At 43.5% G+C, this 24005-nt stretch overlaps 1 protein-coding gene across 1 annotated transcript in view; it reads right to left on the bottom strand.

Moving 5' to 3' along the window:
• ATP9A (ATPase phospholipid transporting 9A (putative)) overlaps positions 1-24005 on the bottom strand; it is a 224871-nt gene that overhangs the window by 91594 nt on the left and 109272 nt on the right. Inside the window, exons 14-15 of the mRNA XM_082272178.1 lie at positions 20435-20641; positions 3074-3235 (exon numbers count right to left, since the gene is read on the bottom strand). Coding sequence (XP_082128304.1) covers positions 3074-3235; positions 20435-20641 — 369 coding nt within the window. The remainder of the gene's footprint in view (positions 1-3073; positions 3236-20434; positions 20642-24005) is intronic.

The raw sequence follows: 24005 nt of genomic DNA, 5'->3' as shown, positions 1-24005 counted from the left end.
ATTTTTTTATTTATTGCACTGATTTCTTATGAATTGTATATTATGAATTTTTTTGTACCACTTCTACCATTTCTTGCACCACTTTTGCACATACTTTTTTAACTTATTTGGGTAAGATATGTAGAGATTGGTTCTTTAAAAGGGGCAGCACACCTATATTTTGGCCTAATTTTTATAGTGCACATCTCGTATATCGACTGTGATCTAGGTGCAGCAATCATATATTGTCACTTAGCTCAGGACTTTTTTTTCTTTTTTGCAAATAAATGCATTTACATGTCCCAAAACTTTAAAATCATTTTGGTATTTACTTAAAAAAAAAAAAAGGTAAATAAATGCTTTTGAATTCATAACAATTAGTAATAAATCAGTGCAATAAATAAACTAAAAATAAATTCCTAATATTTATTTATGAAGATTTTTTTTTTTTTTTTTTTTATTTATTGCACTGATTTCTTATGAATTGTATATTATGAATTTTTTTGCACAACCTCTACCATTTCTTGCACCACTTTTGCACATACTTTTTTTTTTTTTTTTTTTTTAACTTATTTGGGTAAGATATGTGGAGATTGGTTCTTTAAAAGGGGCAGCACACCTATATTTTGGCCTAATTTTTATAGTGCACATCTCGTATCTCAATTGTGATCTAGGTGCAGCAACCATATATTGTGACTTAGCGCAGGACTCTTTTTTTTTTTTTCTTTTTTGCAAATAAATGCTTTACATGTCCCAAAACTGGGAAATAAAAAAAAAAAAAAAAAACACACTAAATAAATGTTTTTGAATTCATAATAAACAATTAGTAAGAAATCGGTGCAATAAATAAACTAAAAATAAATTCCTAATAAATATTTATGAAGATTTTTTTATTCTTATTTTATTTATTGCACGGATTTCTCTCATATATCGACTGTGATCTAGGTGCAGCAATCCTAATCTGTCACTTAGTTCAGGACTTCTTTTTTTCTTTTTTGCAAATAAATGCTTTACATGTCCCAAAACTGGGAAATCATTTTGGTATTTACTTTAACAAAAAAAAAAAATAATGTTTTTGAATTCGTAATAAAGAATTAGTAAGAATTCAGTGCAATAAATAAACTAAAAATAAAATCCTCATAAATATTTATTTATGAAGATTTTTATTTTATTTTATCTATTGCACTAATTTTTTCAGATTTGTATATTTTCCATTTTTATATATTTGCACATACTTTTTATAACTTATTTGGGTAAGATATGTAGAGATTGGTTCTTTAAAGGGGCAGCACACCTATATTTTGGCCTAATTGTTATAGTGCACATCTCGCATCTCAATTGTGATCTAGGTGCAGCAATCATATATTGTCACTTAGCTCAGGACTTTTTTTTCCTTTTTTGCAAATAAATGCATTTACATGTCCCAAAACTTTAAAATCATTTTGGTATTTACTTAAAAAAAAAAAGTAAATAAATAAATAAATGTTTTTGAATTCATAACAATTTGTAATAAATCAGTGCAATAAATAAACTAAAAATAAATTCCTAATATTTATTTATGAAGATTTTTTTTTTTTTATTTATTGCACTGATTTCTTATGAATTGTATATTATGAATTTTTTTGCACAACTTCTACCATTTCTTGCACCACTTTTGCACATACTTTTTTAACTTATTTGGGTAAGATATGTGGAGATTGGTTCTTTAAAAGGGGCAGCACACCTATATTTTGGCCTAATTTGTATAGTGCACATCTCGTATCTCAATTGTGATCTAGGTGCAGCAACCATATTATTGTGACTTAGCGCAGGACTCTTTTTTTTTTTTCTTTTTTGGAAATAAATGCTTAACATGTCCCAAAACTGGGAAATCAAAAAAAAAAAAAAAACACTAAATAAATGTTTTTGAATTCATAATAAACAATTAGTAAGAAATCAGTGCAATTAATAAACTAAAAATTAATTCCTAATAAATATTTATGAAGATTTTTTATTCTTATTTTATTTATTGCACGGATTTCTTATGAATTGTAGATTATGATTTTTTTGCACCACTTTTGCACATACTTTTTTAACTTATTTGGGTAAAATATGTGGAGATTGGTTCTTTAAATGGTCAGCACACCTATATTTTGGCTTAATTTGTATAGTGCACATCTCGTATATCGACTGTGATCTTGGTGCAGCAATCCTAATCTGTCACTTAGTTCAGGACTTTTTTTTCTTTTTTGCAAATAAATGCTTTACATGTCCCAAAACTTTAAAATCCTTTTGGTATTTACTTATAAAAAAAAAAAAGGTAAATAAATAAATGTTTTTGAATTCATAACAATTAATAATAAAATCAGTGCAATAAATAAACTAAAAATAAATTCCTAATATTTATTTATGAAGATTTTTTTTTATTTTTTTTTTATTTATTGCCCTGATTTCTTACGAATTGTATATTATGAATTTTTTTGTACCACTTCTACCATTTCTTGCACCACTTTTGCACATACTTTTTTTTTTAAACTTATTTGGGTAAGATATGTGGAGATTGGTTCTTTAAAAGGAGCAGCACACCTATATTTTGGCCTAATTTTTATAGTGCACATCTCGTATCTCAATTGTGATCTAGGTGCAGCAACCATATATTGTGACTTAGCGCAGGACACAGGTCCCAAAACTGGGAAATCAAAAAAAAAAAAAAAAAACACTAAATAAATGTTTTTGAATTCATAATAAATTTACAATTAATAAGAAATCAGTGCAATAGATAAAATTAAAAAAAAATTCCTCATAAATATTTATTATTTTATGAAGATTTTTATTTTATATTTTATTTATTGCACTGATTTCTGACGAATTGAATATTTTCCATTTTTTTTTTTTTTGCACATACTTTTTATAACTTATTTGGGTAAGATATGTAGAGATTGGTTCTTTAAAGAGGCAGCACACCTATATTTTGGCTTAATTTGTATAATTGGTATTATAAGCAAACAGATATTGTTCAGTAAACACATACTACAGACTTCCACGTGACCCCCCCCCCCCAAAGTTTTTAGTCCCCCCTGCACATGAAGCAATTTGACATAATAAAAGCACTCACTCGAACAATGATTCCCATCCTCTTGCTTTCGTAGGTGAAAGGGAATATCTGAAGGATGGTGAAATTCATGATCTGGCCACCAGGTGTCCTCAGCTGCATAGAAGATTGATCTCTTCCCACCAGAGTCAAGCCCACACTTTCTGTCCATTGTACCAGGGCCACCTAGGTGCAGGAAAGGTGAAAGGTCACTACAGGGGTCAGCGAAGGTATACAGGCTATGAAATAGTTCCTTATTATAGGATTTAACAGGCAACAATGCTGGATTGTTTGTGAAAGGATTGCATATGATATTTATTTAGGAAATCATTGGCTAAGTAAAATATAGAGTTGCTTGTGTTTGATTTGGGTCTGTTTTTAATGTTCTTTTTGGTATATAATTACAGTAAATGTTTGAACGTTCATTTCTGACCCCTTTCTGAAAATGCTAGTTTGCCTGTCCGTAACTGATCAGTATCCGAATCTTCTAAATTTTGGACCTGGAACAAGCATGCATTAAAAAAAGAAAAGAAATCACCATCTTGGATCTGCACATTTTTGCCTGGTCAGTGACCCATTGGGATGGATTTGCTAAAGTCAAATAGACGGTGCACTCATTTACCCCAGAGCTTAGTAAATGAGGTGAAGCTTCACTTTGTAAAGAATACCCAATCAGGTGCAAGGAAAAAAAAAAAAAAGGAATTTTTGCTTGCACGTGATTGGATGATGGAAATCAGCAGAGCTTCCCCTTATTCATTAAAGCGGAGTTCCACCCTGGATTTTTTTTTTTTTTTTTTTTAATACCCCCGGGACAGTCAGGGCTAGTACATTCCACAATGGCTAGCCTCTGATCTGTCCCGGGTTGCACTTACCTGTTAGGAGAAATACTTACCTTGCAAACGTCTTGTCCAGCGCTGCCATCTCAGATGTGGGCAGCTTGAAGCCAGCGAGATCCCCTTCGGCGTCTTCTTCCGCCTTCTTTGGTCCCACGATGCTCTGCGCCGGCCCCGACGTCACTTCCGGGTCGCGCGCGTCATCCCTCTACAGCTTCTGGGCATGCCCAGAAGCTGTTTAGAAGGGGATGACGCGCGCGACCCGGAACTGACGTCGGGGCCGGTGCAGGCACAATGATTCCTGGGAGCGATGACGTTCAGCTCCCAGGAATCATTGCAGAGCCAGGAAGTGACGACGGGCCGCGGGCGAGGAAGGAGGAAGAAGGAAGTAAGGTAAGTATATTTTCTTCGCTACGAGGTAAGTAAAAAAAAAAAAAATATGCGATTATCCATTTCTTTTTCAGGTGACCCGGAGCGAGAAGATGGAGGTAAGTATTAAAATAGGGTGGAACTCCACTTTAAGCTCTGGGGAAAAATGCAGAATAGTGTTAATTTTGTCGACAAATATTTTTACAGTCTAAATTAAATACCATTTTACTCGACTAAAACAATTCAGATGACTAAAATACGACTAAAATTAAAATGACATTTTAGTCAAAAGACTAGGACTAAAACTAAACTGAATTTATATCACAACAGCTAAATCTGTGTCTGTAGTGCGTGTTCAAACCTTAATACTATTAAATAATTAAAAATGTTATTTGATTTTTTTTACTCCAGGAGTATAGAACTTTTGGCAGTTCTAAAGAGATAATGCATTAAAATGTAACTAAACCCATTACATTGTACTGAAGATTTTAGTCGACTAAAATAGGTTGTACTGAAGATTTTAGTCGACTATAATATATATATATATACACACACACACACATTTTACTTTCTGCTATATAACATTCCCAATAAAAAAAAAATTAAAAATCATTTTTTTCATCATTTTAGGCCAATTTGTATTCTGCTACATATTTTTGGTAAAAAACAAAATTCCCAATAAGAGTATACTGATCGGTTTGCCCAAAAGTTATTGAGTCTACAAACTAGGAAAAAGATTTATGTCATTTTTATTTAATTTTTTTTTTTTTTACTAGTAATGGCGGCGATTTGCGATTTTTAGCAGGACTGCAACATTGTGGTGGACAGATCGGACCCCTAACTGACATTTTTGACACTTTTGGGGGGGGGGGACCAGTGACATTACTACAGTAATCACTGCTAAATAATACTGTTACTGTACTAATGACACTGGCAGGGAAGTGGTTAACACCAGGGGGGATCAAAGGGTTAAATGTAAGCCTAGGGGGTGCTTTCTAACTCTGTGGGGGATGGGCTTATGGAATCATCACAGAGACCTGTGATCCTAAATAAGAGGAGCCCTGTGTTGATTGCTGACAGAACAACGGTCTGCCGTGTTTATAACGGCAGACCGCCGTTCTGTCTCCATGGGGATCGATCGCGGATGTCCGGCAGCAATCGTGGCCCAGTATATCAGCTTCCCCTCTTGCGAATCGCTACGTGCACGCCTCCAGCAGCGCATGCACACCCCCATGATCGATCCCGAGGAGTGACATATGGGTACGGCGATTCGCACAGCCCAGCCACCTTGCCCCAGTATACCTGCGGCGGGTGGTCGGCAAGAGGTTAAACCTTTTAGTTTTGGTTAGATTAGAGAAGATTTTGAACACCGTCAGGTTTTTATTTTTTTGCCATCTATGTCCCCATCAGATGTCGTTCACACTGAACGCGGCTTTGAAATCGTGCGACTTCCATCTGAACTCAACACAATTTCAAAGCCGCATTTTAGTCCAACTTGGAGGCGACTTCAAAGACATCTATGCGGGTTCATGCACTGAGGTCTATTGAAATCAACCCCGCAGTCGCCAAAAGTAGTGCAGGAACTGTCGCAAAGTCGGCGTCGCACCAATTGGGCTGCTCCGATTGCCAGCAAAAGGGTGTGATTTGACCTGTTAAATCGCGCCGATGTGATTGGGGACTTAGAGAGATTCACCCTTTCTATTTGTCCTGTTAAACTTTATCACCAAGAGTGAAAGTGAAAGAAAATCCCAAATTTTGGGTTGTCACCAGAACAGGGATAAAGGAAACATTTTCCAGTGGGGACACTAGTTCTGATGACCAGGGATTCCCTCATTTTGGAGAGATTTTATCTCACTTCCTGTTTTGGCTATGTTGCAGGAAGTGAAGGGAAATCTCCCCAGTAGAACCTGACAGGTGTTACAACCCTCCCTTTCTGGGTCCAAAATGAAAAGAAGTTTTGTCTTTAGTTGTACTTTAAAGTATAAAACTGACAACAGGGGTTATCAGGGCCGCCATGGGGGGGGGGGGGGGGTGAGATACAGCTCATACACATGTAGGGGGCCGGGGCGTCCTGAATGGCCCCAACCAACTAGTTGTTGCTGGGACCAAGTCCCCCCAGCCCCCCCCCCCCCCGAGTGTCCTGGGCAAACCCCCAAGTCAGCGTCCCTGCTGCCACAGCCTTGCCGCTCAGCGACAGCGCGGGCTGTGCAACAGTCAGAGCTGTCCCTGAATGTATGGTGGCTGACAGCATCCACTGCCGCCCACTGTTCTCAGTGCAGGGGTTGGGTTGCTAGGATGTAAGGGGGCTTTAGGAACCCTGATGTAAGGGGGGCTCTAGGGACCCTGATGTAGGGAGGGCTCTGGGGATCCTAATGAAAGGGGGGCTCTGAGAATCCTAATGAAAGGGGGACTCTGGGGATCCTAATGAAAGAGGGGCTCTGGGAATCCTAATGAAAGCGGGGCTCTGGGGATCCTAATGAAAGAGGGCCTCTGGGAATCCTAATGAAAGGGGGGCTCTGGGAATCCTAATGAAAGGGGGGCTCTGGGAATCCTAATGAAAGAGGGGCTCTGGGAATCCTAATGAAAGGGGGGCTCTGGGAATCCTAATGAAAGGGGGGCTCTGGGAATCCTAATGAAAGGGGGGCTCTGGGAATCCTAATGAAAGGAGGGCTCTGGGAATCCTAATGAAAGGGGGGCTCTGGGAATCCTAATGAAAGGAGGGCTCTGGGAATCCTAATGAAAGGGGGACTCTGATGTAGGGGGGAACTCTGGGGACCCTGATTTAAGGGAGGGCTCTGGGGGACCCTAATGTAAGGGGGGGGCTATGGGGACCCTGATGTAAGAGGGAGCTACGGGATCCTAGTATAAGGGGAGACATTGGAGAGCCTGGTTTAAAGAGGGGAACTCTGGGGGCCCTGATGTGGGGGAGGGGGATTCTGGAGACCCCGATTTAAAGCGCAGGGACTCTTAGGACCCTAATGTAGGGCGGAGTGACTCTGGGGACACTGCTAAAAGGGGGGCTCTGTGGACCTTGATGTAAAAGGGGGAACTTTGGGGACCCTAATGAAAGGGGTAAACTCTATTGTAAGGGGGTCAGGCCCAGGGGGCCCAGGCCTAAAGCTGTGCTGGGGGTTTATCCAAATTGAGAAAAACAATTGTCAGAAAAAGATCAACAATGACCCCCCCTCAATTTTTCTCAGTACAGCTTTATTCTGAAAACCCAACAGGGGGTAGGGTCCTACTTTTCCTGGTGGCACAACAGGGAACACAAAGGAGAGAATCTTTCCACACTGTATTCAGAGTCAACATAAAATGTTTTTGCTGGAGTTCTGCTTTAAATGGAACTAAAACACTGCATTCATCGGTGGCTGATACCCTTTATATTGTTTTTCCATAGTACCCTGCACCCTACATATCAGACAGGGGGAGAGGTTTAGGACTACTTCAGCATTTCGCTGCCAAATCCGGTTCATAGTCCGATGAGCAGCAGCTGACCCAGAAAACTGCAAAGCTACAACAGGAAATAACGGTGTCACTCTCCTGCCAGGGCAGCAAGACAATGGTATGTCAATGACAAGAGTGTTGGCGGTGCCATGGTCTTGGCTTTGTCCAGTGTGTTGGTCTATACTGGTAAGCGTCTGTGTCTCTCCCCCCCCCCGTTTATTAATCTTATTTACCACATCTCCTTTTTATTTTTGGGTATTACGTGTATTTTGTTATCTTGTTTCAAACATTACCCAGTTTGTTCCTCCTGAAGAAGCAATAGAATTCTGCAAAACATGTAGAGGAGTAGTTGTCTATTGATGACTCACTAAGCCTCTTGTCTCCTTTCTGGAGTACACTAAGGGCTCTTTCACACGGTCCGCCTCCGTGCTACAGTGTGCCTGGGCACCCCTGAAGAAGCCTCAACGCAGCCCAGTGTGCCTGGGAACCCCTGAAGAAGCCCCAAGGCAGCCCAGGGTGCCTGGGCACCCTGGTTGAAAAAGATTGTATTAGAGTATAACTTTGCTTGAGGCCCTCCCTTAGTCTAGATCAAGGATCCTCAAACTACGGCCTTCCAGCTATTGCAGAACTACACATCTCCATCTGGAGGATCGGATGGGATTGAATGAGAACGGACAGGTTCCATCTCAAGGCACAGGTGGACCATCTCAAGGCACCCTTTAAAATTATGGACCATCTCAAGGCATCCTTTAAAATTATGGACCATCTCAAGGCACCCTTTAAAATTATGGACCATCTCAAGGCACCCTTTAAAATTATGGACCATCTCAAGGCACCCTTTAAAATTATGGACCATCTCAAGGCACCCTTTAAAATTATAGACCATCTCAAGGCACCCTCTAAAATTATAGACCATCTCAAGGCACCCTTTAAAATTATGGACAATCTCAAGGCACCCTTTAAAATTATCGACCATCTCAAGGCACCCTTTAAAATTATCGACCATCTTAAGGCACCCTTTAAAATTATCGACCATCTCAAGGCACCCTTTAAAATTATCGACCATCTCAAGGCACCCTTTAAAATTATGGACCATCTCAAGGCACCCTTTAAAATTATGGACCATCTCAAGGCATCCTTTAAAATTATGGACCATCTCAAGGCACCCTTTAAAATTATGGACCATCTCAAGGCACCCTTTAAAATTATGGACCATCTCAAGGCACCCTTTAAAATTATGGACCATCTCAAGGCACCCTTTAAAATTATAGACCATCTCAAGGCACCCTCTAAAATTATAGACCATCTCAAGGCACCCTTTAAAATTATGGACAATCTCAAGGCACCCTTTAAAATTATCGACCATCTCAAGGCACCCTTTAAAATTATCGACCATCTTAAGGCACCCTTTAAAATTATCGACCATCTCAAGGCACCCTTTAAAATTATCGACCATCTCAAGGCACCCTTTAAAATTATGGATCATCTCAAGGCACCCTTTAAAATTATCGACCATCTCAAGGCACCCTTTAAAATTATAGACCATCTCCAAGCACCCTTTAAAATTATGCACAATCTCAAGGCACCCTTTAAAATTATAGACCATCTCCAAGCACCCTTTAAAATTATGCACAATCTCAAGACACCCCTTAAAAATGTCTCGAGGCACCCCATTCTAAAATTTAAAAAATATTCTAATAGCTTTACATAATGCAGCAACATCCACACACGTAAGACGCCCAACATTAGAGGTGATTTATTCTTCCAAAGCAAATACACACTTGCACATTGGTACTGACTAGTATTCCAATGTTTCTCTTCTCCCTCAATTTCTCTCCATCAGTCAGCTAATGTGACCCCAGTGCTGAGGGAGAGAGGCAGAGGAGGGTCCAACAAGGATGCTGTGGAGGCAACAGACATCCTCCTTATCAACTGAGGATGCCATTGGTTGTTAGGATGCCGGTGTCTAGAAAGTTGTAATGCTACATAATGAAAACCTGTGGCTTAGTGTAAATAAAAGTCAGGCTTCATCCACCTGCTGTCTTGTATACAATTTTGAAACAATTTTTCAGCATTTTGCCAAGGCGTCCCTGAAGAAGCCTCAAGGCACCCCAGTGTGCCTGGGCACCCCTGAAGAAGCCTCAAGGCACCCCAGTGTGCCTGGGCACCCCTGAAGAAGCCTCAAGGCAGCCCAGTGTGCCTGGGCACCCCTGAAGAAGCCTCAAGGCACCCCAGTGTGCCTGGGCACCCCTGAAGAAGCCTCAAGGCACCCCAGTGTGCCTGGGCACCCCTGAAGAAGCCTCAAGGCACCCCAGTGTGCCTGGGCACCCCTGAAGAAGCCTCAAGGCAGCCCAGGGTGCCCAGGTGCCTGGGCACCCCTGAAGAAGCCTCAAGGCACCCCAGTGTGCCTGGGCATCCCTGAAGAAGCCTTCAAGGCAGCCCAGTGTGCCTGGACACCCCTGAAGAAGCCTCAAGGCAGCCCAGTGTGCCTGGGCACCCCTGAAGAAGCATCAAGGCAGCACAGTGTGCCTGGGCACCCCTGAAGAAGCCTCAAGGCAGCCCAGTGTGCCTGGGCACCCCTGAAGAAGCCTCAAGGCAGCCCAGTGTGCCTGGGCACCCCTGAAGAAGCCTCAAGGCAGCCCAGTGTGCCTGGGCACCCTGGTTGAAAAAGACTGTATTAGAGTATAACTTTGCTTGAGGCCCTCCCTTAGTCTAGATCAGGGATCCTCAAACTACGGCCCTCCGGCTATTGCAGAACTACACATCTCATGAGGCATTGTAAAACTCTGACATTCACAGACATGACTAGGCATGATGGGAATTGTAGTTCCTGAACAACTGGAGGGCCATAGTTTGAAGACCCCTGGTCTAGGTCAACCACAAGAGCGGCGTTCCATTTTTAGTGCCGTAAAATCTGTTGACACTGCATAAAAACAAAACATGGTGCTCTCGTCTTTATCTGTCTGGGATATGGACATCCATGTTTAATAACTTTCCATAATCCTCTTATTTTTCCTTTACAAGCCTCTGAAGTGTCAGGGGGATTTATTGTAATAGTGAGGCCCAATCAGTCATCTTGATTTAATGTCCTGTCAGATTAATCCTTTTCAATGAAAAAGGAGCCGGTTTAATCGTACAACAGTTTACATGTCTCTGCTTCCTTCCTGAGCCTGAAAACAATGCAGATGTTTATACAGGATGAAGAGGCTCGATTAATGCCACATGTTTCACGTAAATACAAATCACGGCAAGCCAGGAAACACCCCTCTTGGCTCAATAAATTTCTCACCTAATTTTTAATACCCACTTTTTTTTTTTTTTTTTTTGCCCCGTCAACTCAAATCGCACAGCCGTCCCTTTAAAACTTCTGACTAATCATTAGCCTTATTTCAAAGACTGGAAGAGATTAAAACCACATTTTTTTTAAGATCTGTGGTGTGGCCAGTTTCCAAGATTCTAATTTCTTTTTCTATTTAGCTGGTCACCAGAATAAGACTTAATGACTGATGACATTTAACCTCTGGAGAGCAAAATTCTATTCACAACAGTACAGAAAAAAAGGACACTAGGGGGCGCTCCTGACTTATACAAACATGTTAACCCTCTCCTTTTTAGGAAGGGTTATTTTTTTTGCAGCCCCCCAGCAATGTTGCATTTCCTGAAAGTAATTGCCAATGAATTGGAGTCAAAACAAATGGTCTCACCATTGGAATGTACCTTAAAATTAAGGGGCCAACTGACAAATTGTAACATCTAATTAACTTTTAGAAATAAACATGTAAAAGTTCTAGCAGAAGCATATACAAATCAAAAAAGTACAGTGACAAAAAAAAAAGAAAAAAGATAATATATTATATGGTTTATATATAAGTGGTATATATATATATATATATATATATATATATATATATATATATATATATATATGTGGTTAAGTGGTGAGAGCTCTTATGGTCTAGTAAATAATAGATTATAGTTAATAAAAAGAACGTTGAGTATACCTAAGGGGGTCGATTTACTAAAACTGGAGATTGCAAAATCTGGTGCAGCTGTGCATAGAAACCAATCAGCTTCCAGGTTTTTTTTTGGTCAACGCTTAATTGAACAAGCTGAAGTCAGAAGCTGATTGGCGACCATGCAGAGCTGCACCTGAAGTCAGAAGCTGATTGGCGACCATGCAGAGCTGCACCTGATTCAGAGTGCTCCAGTTTTAGTAAATCAACCCCATTATGATATGGGGTAATTAGTCTCAATGTGGTAGACGCGTTTTAAAGTGAGCTTCGCGTCAGTCCGAGTTGAGTTTTAAAGGGCTTGGTAGCTCACTTTTATTGGAGAACAAAGAAAGGACTTTAAACATAGTTTTCCCATGCAGGGGTCTTTTCCAACAACTATCGAAAAATGCGAGCCCACCTGGCTACACTTCAGCAGCTGCTATTAGCACTGATCTCCCCATCTATAGGTTTCTCAGTCTCAGTTTTCATCACAGCACCTCGAGGTATGGGACCGCTCCTGGCTTCTTGACAGGAGCTCACTTGACTCCTGTTCTGGGGCACACCTGACCCCTGGTAGAATCCTCCTGTCTCTTGGCAGAACACACCTGAACCCTGGTAGAGACCTCCTGTCTCTTGGCTGAACACACCTGACCCCTGGTAGAGACCTCCTGTCTCTTGGCTGAACACACCTGGCCCCTGGTAGAGATCGCCTTTCTCTTGGCTGAACACACCTGGCCCCTGGTAGAGATTGCCTGTCTCTTGGCCAAACACACCTGACCCCTGGTAGAAACCTGTCTCTTGGCCAAACACACATCTAAACCCCTGGTAGAGACCCTGTCTCTTGGCCAAACACAGCTGACCCCTTGTAGAGACCCCGTCTTTTGGCCAAACACACCAGACCCCCTGGTAGAGACCTCCTATCTCTTGGCTGAACACACCTGGCCCCTGGTAGAGACCGCCTGTCTCTTGGCCAAACACACCTGACCCCTGGTAGAGACCTCCTGTCTCTTGGCTGAACACACCTGACCCCTGGTAGAGACCTCCTGTCTCTTGGCTGAACACACCTGGCCCCTGGTAGAGATCGCTTGTCTCTTGGCTGAACACACCTGGCCCCTGGTAGAGACCTCCTGTCTCTTGGCCGAACATACTTGACCCCTGGTAGAGACCTCCTGTCTCTTGGTAAAACACACATGACCCCTGGTAGAGATCTCCTGTCTCTTGGCCGAACACACCTGACCCCGGGTAGAGACCGGTCTCTTGGCCAAACACACCTGACCCCTGGTAGAGACCGCCTGTCTCTTGGCCAAACAAACCTGACCCCTGGTAGAGACCGCCTGTCTCTTGGCCAAACACACCTGACCCCTGGTAGAGACCCCGTCTTTTGGCCAAACACACCAGATCCCCTGGTAGAGATCTCCTGTCTCTTGGCTGAACACACCTGACCCCTGGTAGAGACCTCCTGTCTCTTGGCTGAACACACCTGGCCCCTGGTAGAGATCGCTTGTCTCTTGGCTGAACACACCTGGCCCCTGGTAGAGACCTCCTGTCTCTTGGCCGAACATACTTGACCCCTGGTAGAGACCTCCTGTCTCTTGGTAAAACACACATGACCCCTGGTAGAGATCTCCTGTCTCTTGGCCGAACACACCTGACCCCGGGTAGAGACCGGTCTCTTGGCCAAACACACCTGACCCCTGGTAGAGACCGCCTGTCTCTTGGCCAAACAAACCTGACCCCTGGTAGAGACCGCCTGTCTCTTGGCCAAACACACCTGACCCCTGGTAGAGACCCCGTCTTTTGGCCAAACACACCAGATCCCCTGGTAGAGATCTCCTGTCTCTTAGCCAAACAAACCTGACCCCTGGTATAGGCATTCTGTCTCTTGGCCATACACACCTGACTCCTGGTAGAGACCTCCTGTCTCTTGGCCATACACACCTAGCCCCTGGTAGAGGCCTACTATCTCTTGGCCATACACACCTGACCGCTGGTAGAGGCCTCATGCCTCTTGGCCAAACACACCTGACCCCTGGTAGAGATCTCCTATCTCTTGGCCAAACAAACCTGACCCCTGGTAGAGACCTCCTGTCTCTTGGCCAAACAAACCTGACCCCCTGGTAGAGACCTGTCTCTTGGCCAAACACACCTGAGTCCTGGTAGAGACCTCCTGTCTCTTGGCCGAACATACCTGACCCCTGCCAGAGACCTCCTGTCTCTTGGCAAAACACACCTGACCCCTGGTAGAGACCGCCTGTCTCTTGGCCAAACATACTTAACCCCTGGCAGAGACCTCCTGTCCTCAGGTTTGGCTCAGGGCCAAAACAAAGTGTAATATCACTTTAAACACTCCCTACCCACCAGGAGGAATGGGTCCTTCAAGAGATGAAGGAACGGGTCCTTCAAGAGATGAAGGAACGGGTCCTTCAAGAGATGAAGGAACGGGTCCTTCAAGAGATGAAGGAACGGGTCCTTCAAGAGATGAAGGAACGGGTCCTTCAAGAGATGAAGGAACGGGTCCTTCAAGAGATGAAGGAACGGGTCCTTCAAGAGATGAAGGAACGGGTCCTTCAAGAGATGAAGGAACGGGTCCTTCAAGAGATGAAGGAACGGGTCCTTCAAGAGATGAAGGAACGGGTCCTTCAAGAGATGAAGGAACGGGTCCTTCAAGAGATGAAGGAACGGGTCCTTCAAGAGATGAAGGAACGGGTCCTTCAAGAGATGAAGGAACGGGTCCTTCAAGAGATGAAGGAACGGGTCCTTCAAGAGATGAAGGAACGGGTCCCTCAAGAGATGAAGGAACGGGTCCCTCAAGAGATGAAGGAACGGGTCCTTCAAGAGATGAAGGAACGGGTCCTTCAAGAGATGAAGGAACGGGTCCTTCAAGAGATGAAGGAACGGGTCCTCCAAGAGATGAAGGAACAGGTCCCCCAAGAGATGAAGGAACGGGTCCCTCAAGAGATGAAGGAACGGGTCCCTCAAGAGATGAAGGAACGGGTCCCTCAAGAGATGAAGGAACGGGTCCCTCAAGAGATGAAGGAACGGGTCCCTCAAGAGATGAAGGAACGGGTCCCTCAAGAGATGAAGGAACGGGTCCCTCAAGAGATGAAGGAACGGGTCCTCCAAGAGATGAAGGAACGGGTCCTCCAAGAGATGAAGGAACGGGTCCTCCAAGAGATGAAGGAACGGGTCCTCCAAGAGATGAAGGAATGGGTCCTCCAAGAGATGAAGGAATGGGTCCTCCAAGAGATGAAGGAATGGGAGTTCCCACCCCTCTTTTGTCACTTGTGGTTTCAGTTTGTTGTATAAAAAGCTAGCTACCAGCTTGTGCAAGCATCTGATCAAACTGATCTTGGATTTTGTTTATCCCTTGTGATAGCAATAAAGTTCAATCAAAAAAAAAGATTAGAGCGGTACAGCCTCACTCCACTACTCATGCGCCAATGTGAAAGCGCACGTAGGTTCTGTACCCATATGTAAATGGTGATCGCACTGCATATGTGAGGTATCGCCGCAAATGTCTAAGCGACAGCAATAATTCTAGCTCCAGACCTCTAGTGTAACTCAAAACTGGTAACCTGTAAAGGTTTTTTAAGCATCGCCTATGGAGATATTTCGATTTGCCGCTGTTCTACGGGCGTACATAATTAAAAAAAGAAAAGAGTGACATGTTCGGTATCTATTTACTCGGTGTAGCATCATCTTTAACATTTTACCAAAAACTGGGTATTATATGGAGTTAGTGTTCATTGAAACTCATTAAATTGCATTTTTTCCAGGAATGTTGCGTTTGAGCCCAGGTCCACACTTGTGTGGTGCCGGACACTGCATGTGAATCACACACAGGAATCTCACCACATTCCTGTGCACATCACATGCAAAGTCGGTGCGGTGCGATTTGAGCCATACATTTTCTATGGCTCAAATTGCATTGCATCTGCACCAAAATGGTGCAGGACCCTTTTTTTTTTTCCCCAGCACCTGGATTGCATTGCATAGGTCTGAACCCCAATTCTGGCAATCGCACTGCACTTTGAAATCTATTTCAGGGTGTCGTTATTCTAACATTGACACCCGCAGCAGATTGCATGGATGCCGTGCGTTTGCAATGTGGTGCGGGAAACACACAGGATTCGCTGCGTTTCCCGCATTGCATAAGTGTGAGCCAGGGATGAATAAAGCGCTGTGCAAATATCTTACGAACTGCAACAACCGTTTTATTCTCCAGGGTCTCGGATTTAAAAAATATATACATTGTTTAGGGGTTCTAAGTCATTTTCTGGGGGGAAAAAATGCTGTTTTTTTTTTTTTAGAGAAAATCAGAATTCGCCCAGAATAAAAGTGGTTAAAGAGAAAAAAAAATCTTCTGGATAGAATACTAGGGAGTGTGACATGAAACGAAAATTCATGGCCTGGAAGCTGAAGGAAATGTATGGTATAAATGCCTTGGCATGATCTCTGTAGAGGCCTGACTATTGCGGAGTGAATGACGGGGGGGGGGGGGGCACAGCAGCTTGCAAGTCGCTGTTTACCTACGAGTCTCCTTATCTGCGATCGGATTGTATCCATTTACTGTAGCGACGGACAGCTCTGCCCGGGGGTCTGAAATCTATCCCTCCACGAGGCAAGGCTTCCGAAAGGGAGCGAGCGAGCGGAGGAAACAAGTTTAGGAAATCTTGCCTTGTGTTACAGGAAATGAATTTTATGCCAGCTGCTGGGAAAAGCCAAAGTATGAAGAGACTGAACAAACATTTAGGTTTTATTGAATTCCGAACCTCTCCTTCCTGGTTATGTTAATATTAGATTACTAAAGAATAACCCTGTACTGCGGCTTTCACACGGATGGAGGTCTGACAGATTGGCTGGGCGGACAACTCCAAGAGACAAGGACGGGATGAAATAACAGATTGGTCCCGGGTGGAAGGGAAAATGGGATTGCTAGATTTACCTTACAGGTGGTTCATTGTCTTGGGTCCATCAACGCAAAACGAGCTGCAAAATCTGCCAGTACGTAAAGTGATTGACACATACACTATATTGTCAAAAGTATTGGGACGCCTGCCTTTACATACACATGAACTTATAATGGCATCCCAGTCTTAGTCCGTAGGGTTCAATATTGAGTTGGCCCAACTTTTGCAGCTATACCAGCTTCAACTCTTCTGGGAAGGCCGTCCACAAGGTTTAGGAGTGCCACAGGTGGAGCCCCCATGAGGTAGACCAGCCTTTTTTCAACCAGGGTGCCTTGCCAAAATGCCTAAAAAGTGCCCCAAACTTGTATAAAAGCCAGTGGGTGGATGAAGCCTGCCTATTAGTTACACAAAGCCACAGGTTTTCATTGTACACCATTCCAACCTTCTAGCTGCCAACCACCTAATGACCAATGACATCATCATTTGATAAGGAGGAGGTCATTGGAATAATAGTCAGTTCCAAAGTATATTTGCTTTGGAAGAATAAATCACCTCTAATGTTGAATGTCCTACAGGTGGATGTTGCTACATTTTGTAAAACTATCAAAATAGTTTTCACATTTTAGAATGGGGTGCCTCGAGACTGTCCAAAATTCTGGAGGGTGCCTTGAGATTGTCCATAATTTTAAAGGGTGCCTTGACTGAAAAAAAGGTTGGGAAACACTGAGTTAGGCTATAGAGCATCATCTCTTTTTAAAACTATTTTTTTTACAGAGAGAGATCCATCTATCTATCCCCCATATTACCAAAAGTATTGGGACGCCTGCCTTTACACACACATGGACTTTAATGGCATCCCAGCCTTAGTCCGTAGGGTTCAATATTGAGTTGGCCCACCCTGTGCAGCTATAACAGCTTCAACTCTTCTGGGAAAGCTGTCCACAAGGTTTAGGAGAGTGTCTATGGGAATGTTTGACCGTTCTTCTAGAAGTGCATTTGTGAGGTCAAGCACTGATGTGGAAGAAAAGGCCTGGCTCACAGTCTCCATTCTAACTTATCCCAAAGGTGTTCTATCGGGTTGAGGTCAGAATTCTGTGCAGGCCAGCCAAGTTCCTCAACCTCAAACTCGATAATCCATGTCTTTATGGACCTTGCTTTGTGTACTGGTGTGGCAGTCACATTGGAACAGGAAGGGGCCATCCCCAAAATGTTGGAGGACCTTGACTGTCCTGACCTCAACCCGATAAGAACACCTTTGGAATTAACTCAAGGGGAGACTGCAAGCCAGGTCTTTTCATCCAACATCAGTGCCTGACCTCACAAAAGGTTGCCACTCTGTTTCCACAAAGTTGGGAGTATGACATTGTCCAAAATGTCTTGGTATTCTGACACCCTAAGAGTTCCTTTCACTAGAACTAAGGGGCCAATCTGTTCCCACATAGTTCAGAGCATGACATTTTCCAAAATGTCTTGGTATGCTGAGGCCTTATGAGTTCCCTTCACTGGAACAAAGGGGCCAAGCCCAACTCCTGAAAAACAACCCCACACCATAATCCCCCCCTCCATCAAAATGATTTGGATCAGTGCACAAAGCAAGGTCCATAAAGACATGGATGACCGATTTTGGGGTGGAGGAACAGGACTGGCCTGCACAGATTCTTGACCTCAACCCGATTGGGATGAATTAGAGTGGAGACTGTGAGTCAGGCCTTCTCGTCCAAATGGCAAGGCAGTGGCAATCCTCTCAGAGCCCCAGGAGCTTAGCGACTTCATAAAACTGGTAGATGTTAATTAACCGGTAGCTGACCGCCGCACGACTATATACTGCGGCGGTCAGCCCCAGCCAGGCAGAGTGACGTACCGGTACGTCACTCGCCTGTCACTTCCTTGTGAGCCAATAGCGGGCGAGCGCGCGCCCGCGGAGGCGCGCGCCCGCCACGGCTCATTCACAGGGAAGTTAGTGCGTGTGACCGGCGGACCCAATGTCCGCCGGTCACTCGCCGATCGTCGGTACAGAGGGAGAAAGTCAGGTGGCTGATGTAAACAAGCCGCCTGTCATTCTCCCCTGTGTAGAAACAGTGATCAGACGGTTCTACTATGTAGGACCGTTGATCACTGTTCCTACACCTCAAGCCACAGCCAATCACAGTAGAAAGCACGCCCCTAGGGACACACTTAACCCCTCCCTCCCCAATAAAGTTAACTCCTTCACTGCCAGTGTCATTTTGCAGTAACAGTGCATATGTATAGCACTGATTACTGCAGTAATGTCACTGGTAACCCCAAAAGTGTCTTTTTTTTTTACCAAACATATGAAGCAGAAAACAAATTGGCCAAAAATGTTAAAAAATTTAGATTTTTACATTTTTTGGGGGGGGAATTTCATATAAAAAAATGTGAAAAATATTGTTATTTTTGCAAAATTTACGCTCTTTTTTTGTTTATAGCGCAAAAAGTAAAAATCACACAGGTGATCAAATACCACCAAAAGAAAGCTCTGTTTGTTGGAAAAAAAGGACGTCAAATTTGTTTAGGTACAGCGTCGCACGACCGCGCAATTGTCCGTTAAAGTCACGCAGTAAAAAAAAAAAAAAAAATCGCAAAAAACCCCCTGGTCAGGAAGGGGGTAAAATCTTCCGGGGCTTAAGTGGTTACAAAAAGATGGCATGCACCTCGCTGGACATGACTCCTAGTATGCCTGCACATTTTACACACAGTGGTGGAATTCCTGGAGTTTAGCTTTAATTTTTCCTGTTGGCGGCAGTAAAACCCAACAGTCTAAGAACTCTTGTGTGCCTCAATGGACCAGAAAAAAAAAAAAAAATTGGTTAATGTAGATATTTTCAATTAAGCAGGGATGAGCTCAGGTGTGCTCGAGTTCGTACATGCCCGATCCCGCCAGGAAGCTGACACTGCACTCCGCTAATCATAGGCAGTGAGACATAACCGCCCCTTTTTAACAACTGAAACCACCAAGCTACTCATTCACTCCCTTGTTATTTCTCGCCTCGACTATTGCAACTCCCTTCTAATAGGCCTACCACTTCATAGGCTATCCCCTCTTCAGTCTATCACGAACGCTGCTGCCAGGCTTATCCACCTTACCAACCGCTCAGCGTCTGCCTCCCATCTCTGCCAATCCCTACACTGGCTCCCGATTGCCCAACAAATTAAATTCAAAATACTAACCACAACCTACAAAGCCATTCACAACTCTGCCCCGAGCTACATCACCAATCTTGTCTCCAAATATCACCCAAACCGTCCTCTCCGCTCCTCTCAAGACCTCCTACTCTCAAGCTCCCTTGTCTCCTCCTCCCATGCTCGTCTCCAGGATTTCTCCAGGGCCTCTCCAATCCTCTGGAACTCTCTACCTCAACCTGTACGACTATCTCCTACTCTAGCTGCTTTCAGGCGATCCCTGAAAACTCATCTCTTCAGGGAAGCCTATCACACCGCCAACTAATCTTCCATCAGCTCATTCCCTACTCTTACCTCTTGTAACACCTGCCCCACCCCATTAGATTGTAAGCTCTTCTGAGCAGGGCCCTCTAAATCCTCTTGTATTGTATTGTATTGTATATGTACTGTCTCCCTCTAACATTGTAAAGCGCTGCGTAAATTGCTGGCGCTATAGAAATCCATAATAATAATAATAATAATAATAATATCCTGGTCCGCAGCTGCACAGATCGGGAAATGTCTCACTGTCTGTGATTAGCGGAGTGCAGTGCCGACTTCCTGGCGGGATCGGCCAGGTACAAACTCGAACACGCCCAAGCACATCTCCACAAATGAGTAAAAGGAATCATCTGTGTGCAACATAAACGGAAATACCTCATCAGGACTGGAAGCCTGGTACACCCTGCAGGAATCCTCAAACTGGCGCTCAGCCTCGGCCTGGTCTGTCACCCCATTGGACTCGTAAGAGGGCGTGACATTATGACAGAGCGCAATGGCTTTCACGGCCTCGTACACGCGGCTGCTCATCGTCTTCCGCACTTTGGTGGTCCCACCTTTCTGGGCCGGCAGGTCCTGTGAGGGCTGCATGGATTTAATAACAAACAAATAGGTGCAGTTAGTGTGTGTGCGTCACCTCCATAGATTCTGTATTTTATGACCTTTTGTTGGCGCTCTATAAATAAAAATATTCCCTAAGTGACTGGACATTCCATCATTGCTATCTGTATACATGATACATGTGTAATAAGTGAATCTTCTAAGTAACAGAAGCTTTATCAGATCCACGCCATAAACTTGTCAGGTTCTACCTTCCATTAGAAACACATTTTAGGAACAAAGAGTAGGAGAGCCTGCGGCCGGGAATGGATTGCCCTTTATGGATATGATTAATGGAAACACAAACCAGATGCCCCTACACTGCGCATTTCCATGAAATATTGTGCAGCTATTTTTAGTTTTTTTTTTTTTTTTCTGCCTGCAAACTCCAGGAGTAATTAGACAATTACTTAATTAGGCTGGTCACCCAGCGGACACCGGGGTGGCATTTCCTGCTCTGTTGACCTCTGGTGTCACATGCAGAAAAAAAGTTTCACTTCCAGGTCAAAAGGTCTCAGAATGGAAATAATAATTGAGGCAATGAATCAGAACTACAGTCAAGTGATACACTTATTGCTATATGCAGCCAAAATCAGACGCTTAATTAAATTGTAAAAACAGAACTGGGAGGTCCGGAGCCCTGCTGGTGTGTCGGAGGTACAGCCTTGTAGGTGCAAGTCCCGGCTCCATTATTTTAGGTACTTCTATAGCGCTGTCGGTTTACACACAATAACCGCTTCCTGACCGCACCACGTACATATACTGCAGCAGGGCGGCGCTTCAGTGCATATCTGTACGTCATTCTTTGTTCTGGGTCTGGGGTGCACATGAGCGCCTCTGGCGACCTGCCAATCAGCGATGTTCCCGGGCACCCCTGTCTGACCTCGGTCTGCCTATTTCCCGGGCACCCTTGTCTGACCTCGGTCTGCCTATGTAAACAAGGCAGATCGCTGTTCTGTCAGAGAGGAAGACGGAGATCTTGTGTTTCTGCTAAGCAGGAACATGGATCTCTGTCTTCCCCCAGTCAGAGCTCCTCCCCCACAGCAAGTACTCTAAGGCCCCTTTCACACGGGCGATCCGATCCGCCTGTCAGCTTTTCAGGCAGACCGGATCGGATGCTCCATGCACCCCTATGGGGCAGCGGATGTCAGTGGTGACATCTCTGCTGACACCCGCTGCTATCCGATTACGATCCTGTCCGTGAAATCCAGACAGATGGAAACTCTATTTTTCATCCGTCTGGAGGACCAGATCAGATCAGATGAAAATGGACAAATGGTCCGTTATCGTCCGATCTCCCATAGAGGGGAGCGGGGATCTGACAGGTCTGTCTCTGCCATGAAAGCAGAGACAGACCTGTCATCCACCTGCTCAGTGCGGATCAGCGGATCGATCGATCCGCTGAGCAAAACGGAGTCCACCGGGTGGAAAGCCCCCCGTGTGAAAAGGACCCAAAGGGAGCACATTTAACCCTCTGATCGCCCCTAATGTTAACCCATTCCCTGCCAGTGTCATTTTTACAGTGACAGTGTATTTTTTTTTTTAGCACTGATCACTGTATTGGTGGGCCCAAAAAGGGTCACTTGGGTGTCAGATTTGTCCGCTGTAATGTCGCAGTCCTGCTAAAAATCGCTGATCGCTGTCATGTCACGTCTATTCTCCCTGGAGAAGAGACGTCTGAGGGGGGACATGATAGCAATTTATAAATATCTTAATGGGGATCCCAGCTTAGAAAAAAAGCTGTTCATTCGAAGGGATTGCATGAGGACTCGAGGGCATACAATGCGATTAGAGGAGAAGCGTTTTAACCTCAGGCAACGTGGGGGGTTCTTTACTGTTAGGGCTACAAGATTGTGGAATTCTCTACCACAAGAGGTGGTTTCTGCGGGTAGTATGGTGGCTTTCAAAAGACTCTTAGACTTACATCTCAAGGATCAGAACATTCAGGGGTATGTGAGATGATTACAGCCACACACACCTACACAGGTTGAACTGTTCTTCAACCTCAACTACTATGTAACTATGTAACTATGTAACTATTACTCGTAAAAAAAAAATTAAAAAATAAATCTATCCCATAGTTTGTAGACGCTATAACTTTTGCGCAAACCAATCAACATACGCTTATTGGGATTTTTTTTTACCAGCAGAATAAATTAGATTTTTTCCTCTTTTTTATTGGATATGTTTTATAGCAGAAAGTAAAAAAATATTGTTTTTTTTTTCTTCAAAATTGTCTGCCTTTTTTCTTTGTTGAGCGCTGTTTGTAGGAAAAAGGAAAGGACAAATTATATTTGGGTACACGTCACCAGACCGCGCAATTGTCAGTCAAAATAATACAGTGCCGTATCGCAAAAAATGGCCTGGCTGTGAAGGGGGGTAAATTTTCTGGGGCTAAAGTGGTTAAAATGGTAATAAACGTTTTTTTTTTTTTTTACCTACAGGTAAGCTTATAATAAAGCTTACCTGTAGGCAAAGGAATATCTCCTAAATGTGCGCCGCCTAGGAGATATTCTAGCCCAGGGTTTCTCAACCAGGGTTCCTCCTGAGGTTGCTGGGGGTTCCTTGAGAAATGGACAATTTCTGCCTCTCAGATAAGTTCCCAATAACAGCATTGTTCCTTTTAGCTATCTGTAAGGGGATAATTCTTCCCAATGATGAGAAGAGTAAGGAACATTCTTCCCACTGACTGTCACACTAATGTGTCATGAGTTGTAGAATTTTAATTTTTAGCAGGGGTTCCCCGAGACCAGAAATTTATTTCAAGGGTCCCTCTGTGTTGAAAAGGTTGAGAAAGGCTGCTCTAGCTGGTGACGTCACCGGGGCATGCGCTCTGAAAGAATGGCATACCCGTTCTGCTACTTCTGTGCTGTCTGCCACGGCCATCAGAAGTTGGCATCATTGCAGCTCAGCCATTAACCACTTCTGGACTGGAAGGAGTTGCACCCTTAATGGCCAGGCCATTTTTTATGATTCGGCACTGTGTTACTTTAACGGACAATTGTGCGGTCGTGCGACGCTGTACCAAAATAAAATTGATGTCCTTTTTTTCCCACAAACAGAGATTTCTTTTGGTGGTATTTGATCACCTCTGCAATTTTTATTTTTTGCGCTATAAACAAAAAATTAGCAACAATTCTGAAAAAAAAAACAATATTTTTCACATTCTGCTATATAAAACATTCCCCCCCAAAAAAATTTAAAAATTTTTTTAACATTTTTGGCCAATTTGTATTCTGCTACATATTTTTGGTAAAAAAAAAAATAAATGAATAAAAATAAAAAAATAAAAAATTGCACTAAGCGTATTTTGATTGGTTTGCACAAAAGTTATCACGTCTACAAACTA

The sequence above is a fragment of the Pelophylax lessonae genome (genome assembly GCF_965119305.1).
Source record: "Pelophylax lessonae genome assembly, chromosome: 11".
Lineage (NCBI taxonomy): Eukaryota > Metazoa > Chordata > Amphibia > Anura > Ranidae > Pelophylax > Pelophylax lessonae.
The sequence above is the reverse complement of the archived record's forward strand: the minus strand, read 5'-3'. Positions and strand labels throughout refer to the sequence as shown.